Source organism: Diospyros lotus, chromosome 6, assembly GCF_014633365.1.
Source record: "Diospyros lotus cultivar Yz01 chromosome 6, ASM1463336v1, whole genome shotgun sequence".
Classification (NCBI taxonomy): domain Eukaryota; kingdom Viridiplantae; phylum Streptophyta; class Magnoliopsida; order Ericales; family Ebenaceae; genus Diospyros; species Diospyros lotus.
The window spans coordinates 10,737,854-10,754,491 of record NC_068343.1 but is presented as its reverse complement, the minus strand read 5'-3'; the positions used below and the strand labels follow the sequence as shown (position 1 = coordinate 10,754,491).

The 16,638-nt window shown below is 34.1% G+C and overlaps 2 protein-coding genes across 5 annotated transcripts; both read left to right on the top strand.

Annotated features, from left to right (window-relative positions):
• The first annotated feature begins 10,450 nt into the window (after positions 1 to 10,450).
• Positions 10,451 to 11,691, top strand: LOC127804069 (glyoxylase I 4-like). Its single transcript, XM_052340791.1, has 3 exons — positions 10,451 to 10,716; positions 10,806 to 10,920; positions 11,054 to 11,691. The coding sequence occupies exons 1-3, from the start codon at positions 10,538 to 10,540 to the stop codon at positions 11,342 to 11,344; spliced, it is 585 nt and encodes a 194-aa protein (XP_052196751.1). The 5' UTR covers positions 10,451 to 10,537; the 3' UTR covers positions 11,345 to 11,691.
• A 778-nt stretch (positions 11,692 to 12,469) lies between these two features.
• LOC127803077 (B-box zinc finger protein 18-like) lies at positions 12,470 to 16,219 on the top strand. 4 transcript variants are annotated; one of them, XM_052339101.1, is made up of 5 exons: positions 12,470 to 12,930; positions 13,877 to 13,973; positions 14,110 to 14,225; positions 14,320 to 14,535; positions 15,839 to 16,219. In XM_052339101.1, the coding sequence occupies exons 1-5, from the start codon at positions 12,838 to 12,840 to the stop codon at positions 15,848 to 15,850; spliced, it is 534 nt and encodes a 177-aa protein (XP_052195061.1). In that variant the 5' UTR covers positions 12,470 to 12,837; the 3' UTR covers positions 15,851 to 16,219. The 4 variants fall into 4 exon arrangements, with proteins under 4 accessions (XP_052195061.1, XP_052195062.1, XP_052195059.1 ...); XM_052339102.1 differs by having other exon boundaries at positions 12,471 to 12,930; positions 15,842 to 16,219; XM_052339099.1 differs by having other exon boundaries at positions 12,472 to 12,930; positions 14,320 to 14,562.
• The last annotated feature ends 419 nt before the right edge of the window (positions 16,220 to 16,638 follow it).

Here is a 16,638-nt window from a genome sequence, read left to right as displayed (position 1 = left end):
CAGCTGCCCACTTTTATTATATACATATATATCGTCACATTAAAGTAACATTAGATTAGCAGCAGCAAGCGCACACACCACATGATGATGATGATGATGATGATGATGATGATGATTGATATAATATGCTTGCTTTGGCAACTTTTCAGAAAGTTTAATTAATCAATGCCCCACCGCCCATTTAGGACCAATTCTATTGGATTGCTTCCAGTTGAAGAATCGGAGATTTGCTCGGTGGCAGCTGATCATGAACTTCGCCGGCGACAACTCTCTGTAATTAGCTAGAATCTGCCCTCAATAATATATTTCACGTGAGGGATGAAATGAAAAGGTTGACGCTTGCAATTTCATTATCAAGTTCTTCCCTCCATCTCCATCTCCATCTCCATCCAATCCTCACTATATTATTAATTTAACATATATTTGTTTGAGCATAACAAAATTATAACATGTCACGCGGTTCCAAGGGACGGACGACGGTGGGGGTGGGATGGATGTTTGAATAAAGTTGAGGAACCCATAAAGTGAGACAAATCAAATGAAAAGGCTGCTAAAGAGGGGTGGGGACCAGTTCCAGTTTGACTAAGAGCTTAACAAATAAAATAAAATAAATAAATAGGGCAACCCATGTGGATGTGTCAAGCTACACCACTTATCATTCCCTTGTTGGTTGGAGAACCACGTGCATGTGATGTGACATTGTGACCCCCCCCCCCCTCCCCGCCCAAAAAAAAAAAAAAATCAAATCGAATAATTGAAAATACTTTTTACGAGAGAAAGGCACACCCCATCTCATCATTCATTCGTCCATTCATTCTCCCTCCCTCCCTCCCAAACTCAAAATGTTTACTAAATATGATATTATTAAATACATAATATTCGTCCTACATTGTTGGGAATAGGGATGTTTTCTTTTCTTTTCTTTTTTTTTTTTTTGTATTTTAATGCATTAACAAGAAAAGAAAAAAAAAACTCACAAATATTGAGAGAATTCAATATATAGTGCATATTAATAGAAATCGGCATGGGCTACTATAATTTGAACTTATGTAAAATAATTAAATAAAAAGTTGGTGATAATGCTCTTTGGGTGACATCTGACAAAAAATTTGTACTTGTTTAGGTGAACTTTTATTGGGATTAATTCAACATTATGAGTAATAATTACAATGCATCGCTCAAAAATATTTCGGTCAATGTGTTCTTTTTGACCGAAGATGTGGTCCCATGCCTAAATTAACAAAATTTCATTCCATGTCCTGTAATTGTGAATTTCGTTGTCAATTTGACACCTTATTTTAATAGGATATTCTCTTATAAATGTATGTGAGAATATCAATTTTATATTGTTGATAAATATTTTTAGATAAAAAAAACCTATTATACTAGTCAATATTTATTTAAGTAGAAACTTTATTATTTATGAGAAAGAGTAATTGATTAACAATTATTGGAATAAATTAATTTTTTTTCATATATTAAATATACACAGCAGATATATAAATACACATATCATACATAATTTAGATATTTAAGTAACACATTATTTTATCATATGAAATATAATAAATGACATATCTAATGTTCAATGTAAACATGGAGTACAAAAATTATTTATGTATTAAGACTGAATTCTCTTCAAGTTATTGAGCGCCTAGTCCATCCATACTCACCAACTAACCGATACTAAAATGTAACCCTCGTCTCGTGCTAGCCTGAGGGGTTTGATTCTCCAGTACCTTGTGTGTCTCACTAGACTATTTAGAATTTACCACCCACGTGATAATCACACAATGTGAATTTCCAATAGCAGAAGTAAAAGAGAACGTGAAGCAAAGAAGCTAAAGACAAGTGAAGTCTTTGCAATTCTTCTCCTCAATTTATCATCCACCTCCTCCCTAATGCCACCCCACCACCTCTCCAATTTTGTGCCACTTGGAACTTACTCAAAATTGGTTATGGCCGTGGAAAAGTCAACTATATCTTCAAAAGAGTCAATTGTCGCCATTGGGAGTCAACTTCTATGTCAACTATAGCTTTATTAGTGTCGACTATCAAACTCGAAGAGTCAACTCTCGCAATAATTAACAATCTGAATGAAACAGTTAACTCTACAAACCATCGGCTCATTAACTATTAACGAATCGTCATCGTTAACACTAATGACACATCCAAAATCATCATTAACTATTAATGATGTCTGAGACACAATAGACGCATAGCGTTGATACCAGATGTTATACTATATGGTGTGCGTGACTTTCTAGATTCATTACTCGCTAACAAACAGATAACACCAAAACCCATTTAGCATCGACCGAAACATCTCGACTCATCAAGAATCTCTCCATATTCTGGTAACAATCTAAAAGGTTTTGGGAAATGCCTAATAATGGTCTAGAACAATATAGAAGACAACAAAGTCTAAGTTCAAATGAGCCTATTATAGCTAATGATTATCGTATTCTATACTCCTTCTATCACCTAACATCCCGACTAAGCGAGAGAAATAGAGTGACAAATTCGCAAACATAGTAACTATATATCCGATCTTATCAATGTGATTATATGACATCTCAGGAAACACATTTCTTGATAATCGATCGGCCCTAGGCATGGAGTATCCTGTCACACTAATAGTAGACCACATAGGACGTTCACCTCATCAATGACGATGAGACGACAAATCCTATCCATGAACACTTGTCTCCATATACTAGCAATACATAACCATATAAATAAATCTCTCCACATCGCAATTTGATGGTTTGGCCCATTAACAAATCTCACACACCAATACACAAGACAACTATGTTAGTTCAAGTCTAAGAATTAGTTACACTATCGTAGCTAAATGACATGACCATTATCCACAATACCATGTGGTCAGTCATCAGTATCACATTCAATGCATTGTTCTCCAACAACCATCAACATGTTTATTAGAGACTTTCTCATGTCATATGGCATGTGACACATCACCCTTATCATTAGTATCTCATACTGATCAAGGTAGTAAATTTTGTATTAGTTCATACTCGACTAATTAGAATCCTCATCCGATTAATCTAGGGACCATAAATCATTCAAAAATTCTATCACTAGAGAATCTCGTCATATAGTCTTAACACTTTAAGAATAAGATTCTCAAACAAGAGATTTAAGAACTTATTCATATAGTAAACTGGAGAGTTTATGAATAACGATAAACTTGCATTTTATTAATAGATACAAAGATACATCAAATAAATTATTTCAAACTTGCCAGGAGTTATCTAAATATAGTATTAGGACACACATCACTAATAATAAAATTTAATAATATTCATCTACCACCGAGTCAGATTAACTTTTATATAGACTCAAGTTTGAATTTTAGCTCCAGAATTAAAATTAGTTAGTTAAAAAAGACAAATTAGTTTGAAAACAAAAATCAAACTGAAGTTATTCTATCACATTGGTTATGGTCAGCTGTTAAGTTTCTCCAAAAGTCACATGCATGCCTACTAAGCTTCTCCTTTTATCATTAGAAAGTCTCGAGGTTAAGTTGTGAGTGAAAATAGTCTTTCGTCTCTTTGTAATTTTAAAATTTTTATGCCCATTAATTTGCCCAAAAGAATTGTACAAGAGGTGGGGAATTTCATTCAAAATGTTAAATATTGTGCTCCCACCACTTAATTAATGCATGAGTTTGTGTGTGTGTGTGTGGGTGGGTGAAGGCATGTAGGCCTAGGTAGAGGGTTGAATGGGCCAAGGAAGGAGCCGAATGGAGTAGCCTTGCAAAAATCGTAAAGCTTGTCAACTGGGGGTTATGCCCCCATCTGATCTCACAAAAGAAGGCAATCCATTCAGCTTTTGTCCACCCTTCAAACCATATCAATATAATTTCAAACGATTGGTTGGTAGCCCTCGCTCAAGTAAGGAGCTGTTTGGAACTGTTCCGAAAAGTGACTTAATTAGTTTCTTATTAGTATTTATTAAAATGACTAAAATAAAATTATATCTTGAAATGATTTCTAAACTAAGATATAAAACGATTAGGATAAAGTTAGAAAGCATTATCAAACAGTTTGATAAATTTATCTAGAGAAAAAAAGATAAATTTATTTTAAAAAAAAATAAATAAAAAGTTACGTGACTGTTTTTTCAAAGATCGTCAGATAAATTTAACAAATATAATAAAAAATACTTTTGTTTGAAATATTTTTTATATTTCACTTTTTTTATCTGTATTATAATTAACAAATACTATCTAAATGTATTAAGTCAAGTTTACTAATATCACAATTTTGTTCGCTCAAACTAATTTAGTGAGGTGGAGGTAATTTGCTAAGTGAAATGTTATATTATAATTTTAATTTTTCCCATTTAAAAAGTTATGCTTCCCTCAAAACTAGTTATATATTTATATGTATTTCTTAATTATTTAACATTAATTTAACTCAACCTAATTTGATAATTTATCTTTTATTTTTTTATAATTCAACCCATTTCACCTCACTTTACCTTATCTAAATTACGTATTCTAAATATATTTTTAATCTTTCTTTCTCTTAAAAGAATTTCATAAATCAAGAAATACAAATACTTTTTCTTTTTAATATCAAAGACTTACAATAATTATATATCTTCAAGTACGTATTAAGTAACTTATCAAATGCAAGTAACAATTTATAAATAATATAAAATGGTAGGCTTGTTAGTCTGAATGAATTGGTAAGAACTAAGAATATTTTTTTTTTCCCTTAGCAACTAATAATTAGTATTTGATTGATAATTAGTATTTCTTGGATGACGGTCTCGATACTTAAGTTAGATCCATCAAAATTAAAGGAAAAAATATATATATTTTTTTGTAATATTTTTTGCACACCTAAAAAATGAAGTTTCATCTCTTATTTATAGAAATTGAAGAAAATAAATAAGAGAATATCTACATCTTTTAGGATCATTTGTTTTGTCTCTTTAACGTATCAATTCGAAGGTAAGTTGATTTGTTCATTCAGGTAAAAATAAGTATTAGAGAGAACACCAGCGGACTTACAAGTCTTCGAAAAACTTTAGCGTTTCTTAAAAAGTCTCTCTCATGATCTACTTATTAACGATAATCTCCCTTATAGTTTTTAAAGACTCTCGAAGACAATGAGATCTCCCAAACTATCTGGGTATTTATTTCTCGGCCATTCCTTATTGTCTTGGGCTGGACATATCAATTAATAATTTTTGTGTAAAAGATATATGTGTAATTGTTTTGTTAATGTAGTATAGAAACAGATTAGGTAAAATGGAGTGTCATGTGGAATATAAGTTAATATGAAGTAGGTGTAACGCGTTGTCATGCAGCGGCGCGGCACGTTATTAGCAACACACAAAAGTGAAAAAAAATTCCAATTTATTCTAAGTAGGTGATTATTGATTTAGATTACGTGAGAGCAAACAAAGCCCAGTGCAGCACCGCACGGTTAATTTCATGATTAAGGTTAGGCGTCCCCTTCTTCTTCTAATTAGATTAGTTAGGGTGGCTTCTTCTCTCTCTCTCTCTCTTTTTCCAATTGATGAGACATCCCAACATGCTTAGGTTTAAGTCTTGCTTCTTCAGTGGGGCGTATGTATCCCAAATTCCCAATTGAAAAGAACCATGAAAATAACTCCAATGCCAATTCCACTACCAGCTTAATCTTAATCTTAATTATGAAAATTTAGATTGCCTTTTTAATCATTTAAAAATTGAAATAGATATAGTTTTAGTATCTCGATCTTTATATTGGTATTTTTAAACTAATAATATATGGTCACACAATCAAAAAAAATTACTTAACAAGTTAAATATTTTCTATCATCTTAAAATGAAAAAAAAAAAGAGAATTATTGACTTAAATATTAAATAATCTTTCTAAAAATACTCTCAAATAGTTCTAGGGTCATACTATTTGTACAACATTTATGTACACCTTGAATTACACAAGACACATAAAAGACATACATACCCCTCGTCTTGTTGCGCCTCATTGCACCTTAGCGCCTTCGGTGAGGGCATTTTAGACATTAATATATTATTATGTAGCCCAAAATATACACAATGATGTACTAATAACATTTTTTATAATTCCAACTATTTATTAGTGTGTGTAAAAGAGATGGCCTATAGGCCCCTTCCAAAAGAAGGCCCAGTCTGAAGACTTGAGGCCCAGAAATGGCCATCATGAAAGCTTCGACAAAAGGCTTTCGCCACGCCCAAGCACCGTAGCTGGTTAGACGTCGTCTAGAATTAAGCAGTAGGCCAGCCAGCTTACAAATTTCTCAAATGGGCTTCAAACTGGGCCTCTCCACTAACATCACTGTTTGTAAAGGCGTTGTGTTTAATCGCGATGATGCTAAAACTTGAACATGAGCCTTGGTGTGGGCCATTTCTCCCTCCTTGTATACCCTCGTCAGGTAACATGACCCAGATAAGAGATCACCTCTATCATTTAACAATCAACTAATAAGACATTAATGCTTAATTTGCTCTTCAATCAGTGCCCATGGCACCAAGAGATTGGTCGTTTTCTATGAAAATTAAGAATTAATCTTTTTATAATTAATTAATTTAGTATATGTTAAACATATTATATAACTTTTTGTTTGAATGTTATATTGATTATTAAAATTTTGTATCTAAATAACATTTCTAAATCTTTGTATAAAAAGAAAATCAAAGCCCTAAGCCACTAAGCACTTTTTTTATTTACCAAACAAAAAAAAAAAAAAATCTTCCATCAGTCATAAAAATAATTTATTATATATGTTTGTCAATTTAAATAAAGTCATTCCTTTTATTTGGCTCCTCAATATTTCACCATATGTCAATTTATTATAGTTGCACATGTGTATTATATATCATATACTGATCATAACTTCACAAATTTCATATATAACATCAAGAAAGTTCATAAAAAGATTAATATTAATATTAAATATCAAAACTATTATATTATCTATGTTAAATAACATAAACTTTGTTCGATATAAGCAAAATAAGAGAAGAGGCGTGACCTCCCCTCTCCTAAACCCCTTTGCTTGTCTGCATCAAGTAACGAAATAATGCTCTGCTAAATATTATTTCAAGGGCAATGGAAATAGTTGAGAGGAATACTATTTAGCTCTTCTTTTTTTTTAAATATAGTGGACAAACAATATAAATAAAAATTATATTAAAAAACATTTACATTTATCAATAAATTTATTATAGTGTATTTTTTTTTCTTGTACATGAAAATTGAAAAGTAACTAAAAATGTCATTTATTATGAATTGTTAGTCTGAAGACTCTGAACCACCTTGGGCTTGGGGATGTCTGTATGTGATGCTTACTTGTCGTCTAAAACGATTGATGGTGGCAAGTTACTCAATTCCTCCTCCATTCTCTCTAGGACTCACCAAGGAATAACGGTTTTGGCGCCGCCGGGCAATCGATCAACCCCTAGGCGTCACCGGTCCTGGGTTGTGGGCTGTCTATCCGGAAATGAGATGAGCTTCTGGTCTGCATTAATGGTGGTACGTAGCCACGTTCCACGATGCTTGTTCTTAGTTAATCTCTTTGCTTTATCTGGTTTGGTTGCAATCGTTTGCCCATTCGTCAATCATAAGTTGTATTCTTCTTCTTTTTTAGAGACACATTCTTTCTGTTTTTCTTTTCTTTTTGGTAAGGGCTTTGCAGAAGAGATGGGGGAGGTCAGGGGCGGATCCAGAAGGGTTCCAAGGGGAGGGCTGGAGCTTCAATTTGAGGGACTGTGTATATGTATATATATATATGTATATATTTAAATATTTATATAATATTTTGGTTGGGGCTGGCACGGGCTGAAGCCCGTGCCAGCCCCCCCTGGATCCGTCACTGGGGGAGGTGTCGACGATGGTGATGACTTTAGAGAAGGGAAAATAGGACCGTTGATGTTAGTAAGAATGAAACCCTATTTTACATTAAATTTGAAGGGTCGTGCTATAGTGTTCGAACGGTTGACGCACGTAATGACCGAACGGAATGAAACCCGCTCGGCCAAGGTTCGGCGGACTTCATCTAAGATAAAGTCCGCCAAGCACACTGTTATTAAAATTAAAATAAAAAAATAATTAAAATTATAATATAAAAATTAACTTAAATTAAAATTATAATTATAATATAAAATATAATCAAATTGAAGTCCGCAGCAGCAAATTTCATCTAAGTTGAAGTCCACCCGTTTAGTTCGGGCAGGCTTCATCGACCGACCTGCTGCTGGACGGGTGGACTTCTGACTTTTATTTGGAACAGCAGTTTCAAGATGAAGATATTTTTGTCTTTTAATATCTTTAGTCATCCCGTATGTCAACCAATTCGGGTAAAGTAGCATTATTCATATTTGAATCACTTCTATCCGGATATAAATTTGAGTTTAAAGACAAAAGGTACTACAACTGATTGTTAACAAAAAAAACCAAATCTTATATATGTACGTAGGATATGAATTTTTTGTCTTAATCTTTTGTTTAATATTGTTTTTTTGGTTAAGTAACATAAGGCAAGATATGGATTTGAAGGAGACTGCTAGTACCTTGAGTCCATTAATGTTGCATTTTGTTGGATGAATAATTGGGGCATGACAGAGTGAGAATGAGATGGAATGGAACTCATTCCATGACATTAATTGATCTTTTCCTAATTTATATTTATTTTGTTAAGGAAGTTATAAAAAGTTCAATATAAATAGTTTTTAAATAAAATAAATTTACTATTTTACTGTCAACTCCCTCATCTCATAGTCACCATTAATTATTCTTCTTTTCTGCCGTCCGACACGGCCACCCCCCACCACCACCACCACCACCTCCGCCCCCTGTCACCACCACCACCACCACCATCCCTTGCCTCCCCCACTAGAACCACCCCTCGCGACACAATCCGCCTCCCCCGCCCAAATCTGCCACCACTCCCTTGACAAGATCCACCACCGAAACCACAACCCACAACCAGATTTACGAACTGCATGCCCCTTGTTAACGTGTTTTCCTAGCCCTTATAAAAACGATTTTTTTTTCTATATGTTATATTTAATAATTACATGATTATTTGGATTTTAATAATATTAAAAATATTTTAATGGTTATGTGAGTTTTATTCAATGTGGTTGGTTTTTTAATCTTTATTAATTATATGACATCAGTTTAAATTTATAAAAAAAAATATTTTAACAACTTAAATTAAATTAGACATATTACTTAAATCAAGTTGAAGGAATAGTGTTAATATTAAGTTTTGAAGAGATAGTACTAAATTATTTTTTATTTTTAAATTAATTTGAAAAATAATCTTTCATTGTTTGCTGATATTAATTAGTATCTTTTGAATGTTTTTTCAATAAGTTAACTATGTGAATTTTTTAATTAAATAACATTAATTGTAGCTTGAGGGCATCTTTGTCGTCTATTCTTTCTGTTCATACCATTCTATTAAAATTCATATTTATAATAAACTGAAAATAGAATATCACTTCATTCCCATTCATCATATATATCAAACACCAAAAATATGGCAATGGAACCATTCCATCCCATCTATCAAAATTAGTCCAACGCCAAGGGTACTCCTCTTTTGTGTCACTGAAGAAAAAATGATTTTATCTTCTATATAATTCAAACAGTTAACTTGTGTTGGGTTAAACATGCATGCATGCATGCTGCAGCTTGCTGATGATTCCAATATTTTAGCATCCAGGAAACTGCCTACATGATTCCAAAATTTCAAATTCAAAAGGAAAATTATCCTAAAAAAAAATAAACCAACCATTAACGTATTTATATATATTTTAGAAGTGCAAAGATGATGAAACATCTTAGAAATTTCTCACTTCCAAATACCACCATTTGCGGCTCTCTTACGCTTAATATTGTAATCAATTCTAAACATTCAAATTAAGAAAAGAAAGAAAAAATCAACACATATATAATTCTACTCTTATAATTAATGTTGCCAAATTTTATATATAAAAAAAAAATCATATTTTTTTCTTTTACTTTTTGGCTACCTTCTGTTAGAGAGTTAATTGTTTTGTCTTATATAGTATTTTTTTTTCTTTAACCTAATTAATATAGGTATAAGTGAAATTGGTATTAATTAAACTTGATCGGTTTTGTGTCATTCCATGGTAAATTTAGCTTATAATTAATGTATACTTGAGACTAATAATTAATTCCGTAATGTGTACTCCAAGACTAGTTAAAGTGGGATTCCGACAGTGAGCTTACAGGGACTGATTTTGTTGATAAACGGCAACTAATTAAGGTGACAGCGAGGAATTTGTCCCATTAAATCTGAGAATCTGCGAGGAAAGTTCCTCACATGCAGCCATGCACCTAAAAATTTGACTGAAACTTCTCCAATTCCCTCTCTCTATATAAACCACACCCATATCCATCCCCATTTTCATGCACAAAAGAGAACGACTACACACACACATATACAGAGAGAGAGAGAGAGAGAGAGAAACAACATTCATATATATATATATACGTATAGCTCGATGGATCGATCGATCATGGAGATAGAAGAATTAAGCAGCTGCGAGGCACTCCCTCTTCTCTCCCTAAACCATGTTTCTCTCTTGGTGCGTTCGGTCTGGACCTCCGTCCGCTTCTACGAGGACGTCCTCGGCTTCTTCCTCATCAAACGCCCCTCTTCCTTCAACTTCAACGGTGCCTGGTACGTGTATTTTGTACAACTCTCTCTCTCTCTATAAGTAGCTCTGGGCGGCAGTTATCTTAATTGATAGTCGACATCTTAATTTGTAGGCTGTACAATTATGGAATAGGGATTCACTTTCTTGAGAACAAGTCCGTGGATGAATTTGAGGCGGTGAACGAACCCCGGCCGATCAATCCCAAGGATAACCACTTATCCTTTCAAGTATATACACACAAGAACTTGATTATATAATTAATTAAACCATAATCTTCTTCTTGCTCTCTTTAATTTAATTCAGTGTATATATATATAATGATTAGAATACTAACAAACTAATGTGTTGTGTGTGGTATAGTGCACTGATGTAGGGCTGGTGAAGAGGAGACTGGAAGATCTGGGGATAAAATACGTGACGGCGGTGGTGGAGGAGGCAGGGATTCAGGTGGACCAGGTGTTCTTCCACGACCCGGACGGCTACATGATCGAAATCTGCAACTGCGACAACCTGCCGGTGATTCCCATATCGGCCTGCTCTTTCAAGACCAAGTATTCCAATTACAGCAAGATTGCAGCCACCAAATGCGGCTTAATGGAGACCATGATGATGGAGAGCCTAAGCATGGAGATGATGACCTTCTCCTTCTAATAAGTTGCTGCTGCATGCAACATCAATTTCAATCTTTTATATATATAATGATGATGATGATGATTCTCTTCTTGTGTAAGACATGAAGGAAGGGATCGATCATACTTGAAAGGGCTTCTTCTATATATATATATATATATATATATAGTCCGTTGATTTTGTGGGATATACTACAAAAATCTGTTTTATGATGCAAGGTAATTGTGAGTGAGAGAGAGTTTTCCTCTTCATCATTTCCAGGTTCATGTACTTTGTTCGATCAATTTCTTTTAATTCGTGTAATGCGGAGTCCGCAATGTGTGGATTTTGAAGATAAATGAAAATCCTCAAAAGATTAATTGTGTGTACGTTCCAGCGCTCAATAATATTTTGATCAATGTTAACTTGTGCATGCATGCATGCATGGTCATCTTTAAGATAATATTTTTTTATTATTAATTAAAAATTGTTATTGTAATTCATATATTTTCTTTATAAAATATTTATATCAACATAATATAACTGGCAACCTATTTATTCCTCTTAATTATAATGGATAGAATAACCATATATATATATATATATACTTCCCTAGCAAGTAGACTGACTGGGCAGTCACTTCCTCAGCCAAAAAGCCCCACAAGTATATATATCATTCTTCTAATGATCAATATTTATATTAATCCTAAAACTCCTTAATTCATCCGAAATTATAGACAAATTAAGTGGCTGAAATTACAACTCAAAGTGGTAACTTCAACTAGTTGACCCTTGATTGTGGCTTGAGATTTCACAGATGATATATCATTATTCTTGACTATGGCTAGAGATTTCAATCAGATCGGGTTCCATTTGCTGTTCTTCAAATTTCAGCAACATCAGAATAATGGTGAAACCAAATGGCGAGGAAAGACGAGAGAGAACGAGCCTTGAAGCTTAGCTAGCTAGCTAGCTAGCTAGCCCGGGGATGCTGTGCTGGTTTCGTACAATAATAGTCAACCTAACACACAGAGCGGGGGGTACGAGACAAGGCAGCAAGCCGAGACGAAGACGAAGGCGAAGACAATAAGTATAACCTGAGCAGAGCACAAAAGGCAGAGGGGCCAGCCGAGATATGAAACTGGTGGGCGAGAATGAACTGGGCCTCTTATCACTTGTCAAATCTCAACCCCCACTCCACCTTTCGTGGCCACAGATTCACCCTCACGGCAGACAAAGCTGACACGTCCTTCCCTCCCCCTTATTCTATTCCTCAATTCCTATTTGCCAAATACCCTTTTACGTGCCTACTCCGTATCGGTTTCCCGGTCTGGGCATTGTCGTCGTCGTTATCAAATCCAAAATAGTACTCTCCACCCGGTCCCAAACTCTCGCTTATTTTAGGCCAGCCAACATTTGAAGTTGAGTTTTTCGGGAGAGATTGCTGGTTCTTCGTGTCGGGATTTAAATGATATGCGAGGGATTTGATGCCGGAGATATGAGACTGCGGGTGGAGCCTGCAATTGTGGAGGAGTATGCGAACGCTCTGTGACGCTTGCGAAAGCGCGGCCGCCGTCCTCTTCTGCGCCGCCGACGAGGCCGCTCTCTGCCGCTCCTGCGACCACAAGGTAAATTGGCTCTGACTGTCGGATTTCAAAAGAGGAAAGCGTCTCTGCATTTTGTTTCGATTAAACCCTAGATCGATGACTTGTCATTTTACTTCCTTACTAAGAACAATTTTATGTTTTTAGTATGTGTGTATTTTGGAGAGTTGTTGAAGATGAACTAGATATTTTTGCCCCCAAATGAGTGACAGCTTAAACCTTAGGAACACCGTTTTTTTCTACTTTTAGATGTTAGTGTGGATTAGACCTCTCATTGTGTAAGCTAAATTAACAATTATGTGAAATTAATGCATATTTATGTGTTGTCTTTAGAAAGAGTCTTTCTGCCTAGGATGGTTGTGATAACTGTTGGAGTACTTGAATGATGCTCCAGAAGGATGAGAATTGTTCCAACTACCAGCCGTTTGATGGGTTTAGTTTCAGTTGCTTTAAAGGTTTTTTTTTTTTTTTTTATTATCACTTTTTATAATGAAAATAAGTTATTTGCTCCTTCATGCTTGATTTTTGTAAGGTTTAGAAAAAAGAGATGGTTATTGATATTGGATGATAACCTTCTTAAGGACAAGGAACTTATCTCCATACTGGGTGAATTATTTGAACACTGATAAGAAGAAACTTGGCGATATTGCCGATTAGCTTTCATGAGAAGTTCTCTTCGCATTAATTTGTATCTATTTTTCTGAAAGAATTGGTCATCTTGTAAAATTGGCATGTTTGACTGCATGCTTCACGGGTTATCAAGCTTGCATACGAACTACTTGTTTGATATAACAATATCTTCAAGCTTCACATGGCTTGGATCTTATCCTTATTATCTTCATTTAGAAATCAGCTGTAGCACACTTAGGATATGCTGCTCCTTAAATGATAGTCACTTAGACTGCCCCTCTTTCCAAATTTTCTAGAGATGATTTAGCAGTGTTTTTAAGAAACCTACAAATTGTCGCAGGTGCACATGTGTAATAAGCTTGCTAGCCGGCATGTGAGGGTTGGGCTTGCTGACCCCAGTGATGTGCCTCGCTGTGACATATGTGAAAATGCACCTGGTATGCGGACTTTTTATCTCCTTTATTTTTACCCTGATCTTTTTGTTGTGCTGGTTTTAATCTTTTCCTTTTTCCTTTTTGAAGAGGCTCAGAGAGTTTTCAAACTGATGTTATTACCTGTAATCCATGTGTGCAGCTTTCTTTTATTGTGAGATAGATGGAAGTTCCCTTTGTTTGCAATGTGATATGATTGTACATGTTGGAGGTAAAAGAACCCATAGAAGGTATCTTGTATTGAGGCAGAGGATTCAGGTTTGTTCCTATGGGATAGGTCTTGATCATATTTGTCCTGCTTTAATGCTAAATTTTTACATTTACATGTTTCTTCCCTTGGTTTTGTGATTAGTTGCCTGGCGATGAACCTGATCATACAGAAGATCTGGCCTCACAACCCCCACATCCAGCTGAGAACAGGACAGGACAGAATCAGCCACCTAGATTGACAATGGGAGAAAACCCGCAGAAACGCAGGGTCTCTTCTGTTCCAAAATCAGATTCCAGTGCTGATGGGCATGCAAAGTTGGAGACCAATATGATTGATTTGAATATGAAGCCACATCGGGTACATGAACAGGCTTCTAATAATCAGGTTTGAGTTGTTAGAGCCATTTCTTTTCTTCCTTTGTTTCCCTGTTAAAAGCCAGGTACTGAATTGTCTTTGATTTAGGCTCCGTTTGTGTGGGTGTATTTTCCCAAACAATAAAGATGGAAAATATTTTTATAATGAAAATATTTTACCCCAAATGATGTGTAATGATTTCCCAATTCAAAATCTATAAGTCATTTTCCTACTTATACCAAAGCTAATAAATTGTTTTTTTTCTTTTATAAAACATCTTTCATATATCTATATACATTTTTTATAAATAAATATAATTACACAATATGCATACATAAATATATACACACACAGACACACACATACATATATCCATATGTTTATGTATATACATATAGCTTTGGAAAATATTTTACTATCCAAACCAAACACCCAAAAATAAGATAAAATTTACTTTTTTGTTTAAAACATTTTACATTAAAAAATATTTTCAAATGTAAAATATTTTACATCGAAACAAATGGGTAATGATTTCTATTTTGATATCTATTACTGTTTTTCTATTGTGAGCGGTCCAATAAAATGGACTGATTACAGTTTGTTTTAGCATTCAAATAAGCTTATCCTGTCAACTGTCATCATGGATGAGTTTAAAATTTTATGTTTCATTACTGTAGTCTGTAGGTATCCGTATAAGTTTTCTGGATTGGATGAACTTGGTGTACATGGAAAGAGAAAGTAGTGGATAAGAGATCAAGAGAAAATTGGATTAAAATTGCAAAATCCTATACAAATACTCTTCAAGTATACTTTATTGGTTTACCAAACAATTTTTGGGAAATAGACCATAGTGGACGCAAGAAAAAGAATAGAAAGAAGCAATCCCAGGCTGATATAGTGAAAAATGCAGTTTTAAATTTATGATTAAGACATCCTTGTCATGCCGTTAATTTGTTGGTCGAGTTAGAAAATTTATTATTGTTTCTGGGATTTTTAGCTATAGTAGTTGTAAATCCTGGAGCTTCTTTGTTGTCTTCTTTCGTATCACCAAGTAAATAGAGGGAAAAGGGGTTTCAAATTCTTTGTTTTATACAAAAGATTTCATGTTCTTATCAGCAGTCACGTAACAAAGAACTCAGCATGTTGAGAATTTTACTAGAATTCTACTGAATGGTCACAGAGAGAACTTTTGTTTCTACAGAGGAGGGGAAGATAGATTTCGGGCTTTTGAGAAGACTGGCATTCATTATAGTATGCATTGCTTGCTACCATTTCTAACCAACAGGGACTTTCTTGTTGCTCATAGCAGGAATTATGATTCTGGGAAGCATTGGTTCCATCCATTGGGGATGTTTCGTGAATTTGAGAATTGCCCGTCTGATGCCCGTTCGTGTGCCGTGTATTTTCAATAAGCAGCCATTTTGATTGATGTCTGAGGCTTGGGAATATACTTCTTGCTAAGGATCAAGCTGGGACATTATTTAACCAAGCCTATGGGCAGTAAATGTACATCCATGACTTGTATTACAAAATTTTGGTTGTTTCTTTTCTGTTAAGCAAACCAGATAGCACGGTAGTGAATTGTCCAAAATTTTGGTAAATGCCCCTATATTTGTGACAGGCTTTAGTTGTTCTGTTGACATCTTTTGAGATTATAAAACTGGTTGAAAGGAAGCCTTAGCCTTTATATATTAGCCAACTTTCCAGTTGATATTCCCTCCGTAAGGTAAAATCATAATTAATTATGAGCTTTAATGTGATGATAAGATTGTTATCATCATTCTATTGTAACGTATAAGTTTAAGTCATTACATATTTTTTGGGTTATTGTGTTTCACTTCTCTTTTCTTTTCAAGAAAAACATATAAAAAGCATTTTTAAAAAATAAAAGAGCCTTTGTAGTTAACACCAAATTTGGTATTTACTTAAATAATAATAGAAACACAAAATAAGGTAAAATATATTACTTAAAATAGTTAATTAATTTTGTACAATAAATCTTACTAATAATGGTAATATTATTTCTTGGCAACCATAGTTATAATGGTTCAAACTCTATAAACAATCCCTTCATAAAAGTTTAATTTATTTATATTCAAATACAAT

Excerpts from the sequence above, each read along its gene's own strand:
- LOC127804069 (XM_052340791.1), top strand. The coding sequence starts at position 10,538 with ATGGATCGATCGATCATGGAGATAGAAGAATTAAGCAGCTGCGAGGCA. Across the intron at positions 10,717-10,805 it reads TTCAACTTCAACGGTGCCTG|GCTGTACAATTATGGAATAG; the intron begins GTACGTGTATTT and ends CTTAATTTGTAG. Across the intron at positions 10,921-11,053 it reads ATAACCACTTATCCTTTCAA|TGCACTGATGTAGGGCTGGT; the intron begins GTATATACACAC and ends TGTGTGGTATAG.
- LOC127803077 (XM_052339099.1), top strand. The coding sequence starts at position 12,838 with ATGCGAACGCTCTGTGACGCTTGCGAAAGCGCGGCCGCCGTCCTCTTC. Across the intron at positions 12,931-13,876 it reads GCCGCTCCTGCGACCACAAG|GTGCACATGTGTAATAAGCT; the intron begins GTAAATTGGCTC and ends AAATTGTCGCAG. Across the intron at positions 14,226-14,319 it reads TATTGAGGCAGAGGATTCAG|TTGCCTGGCGATGAACCTGA; the intron begins GTTTGTTCCTAT and ends TTTTGTGATTAG.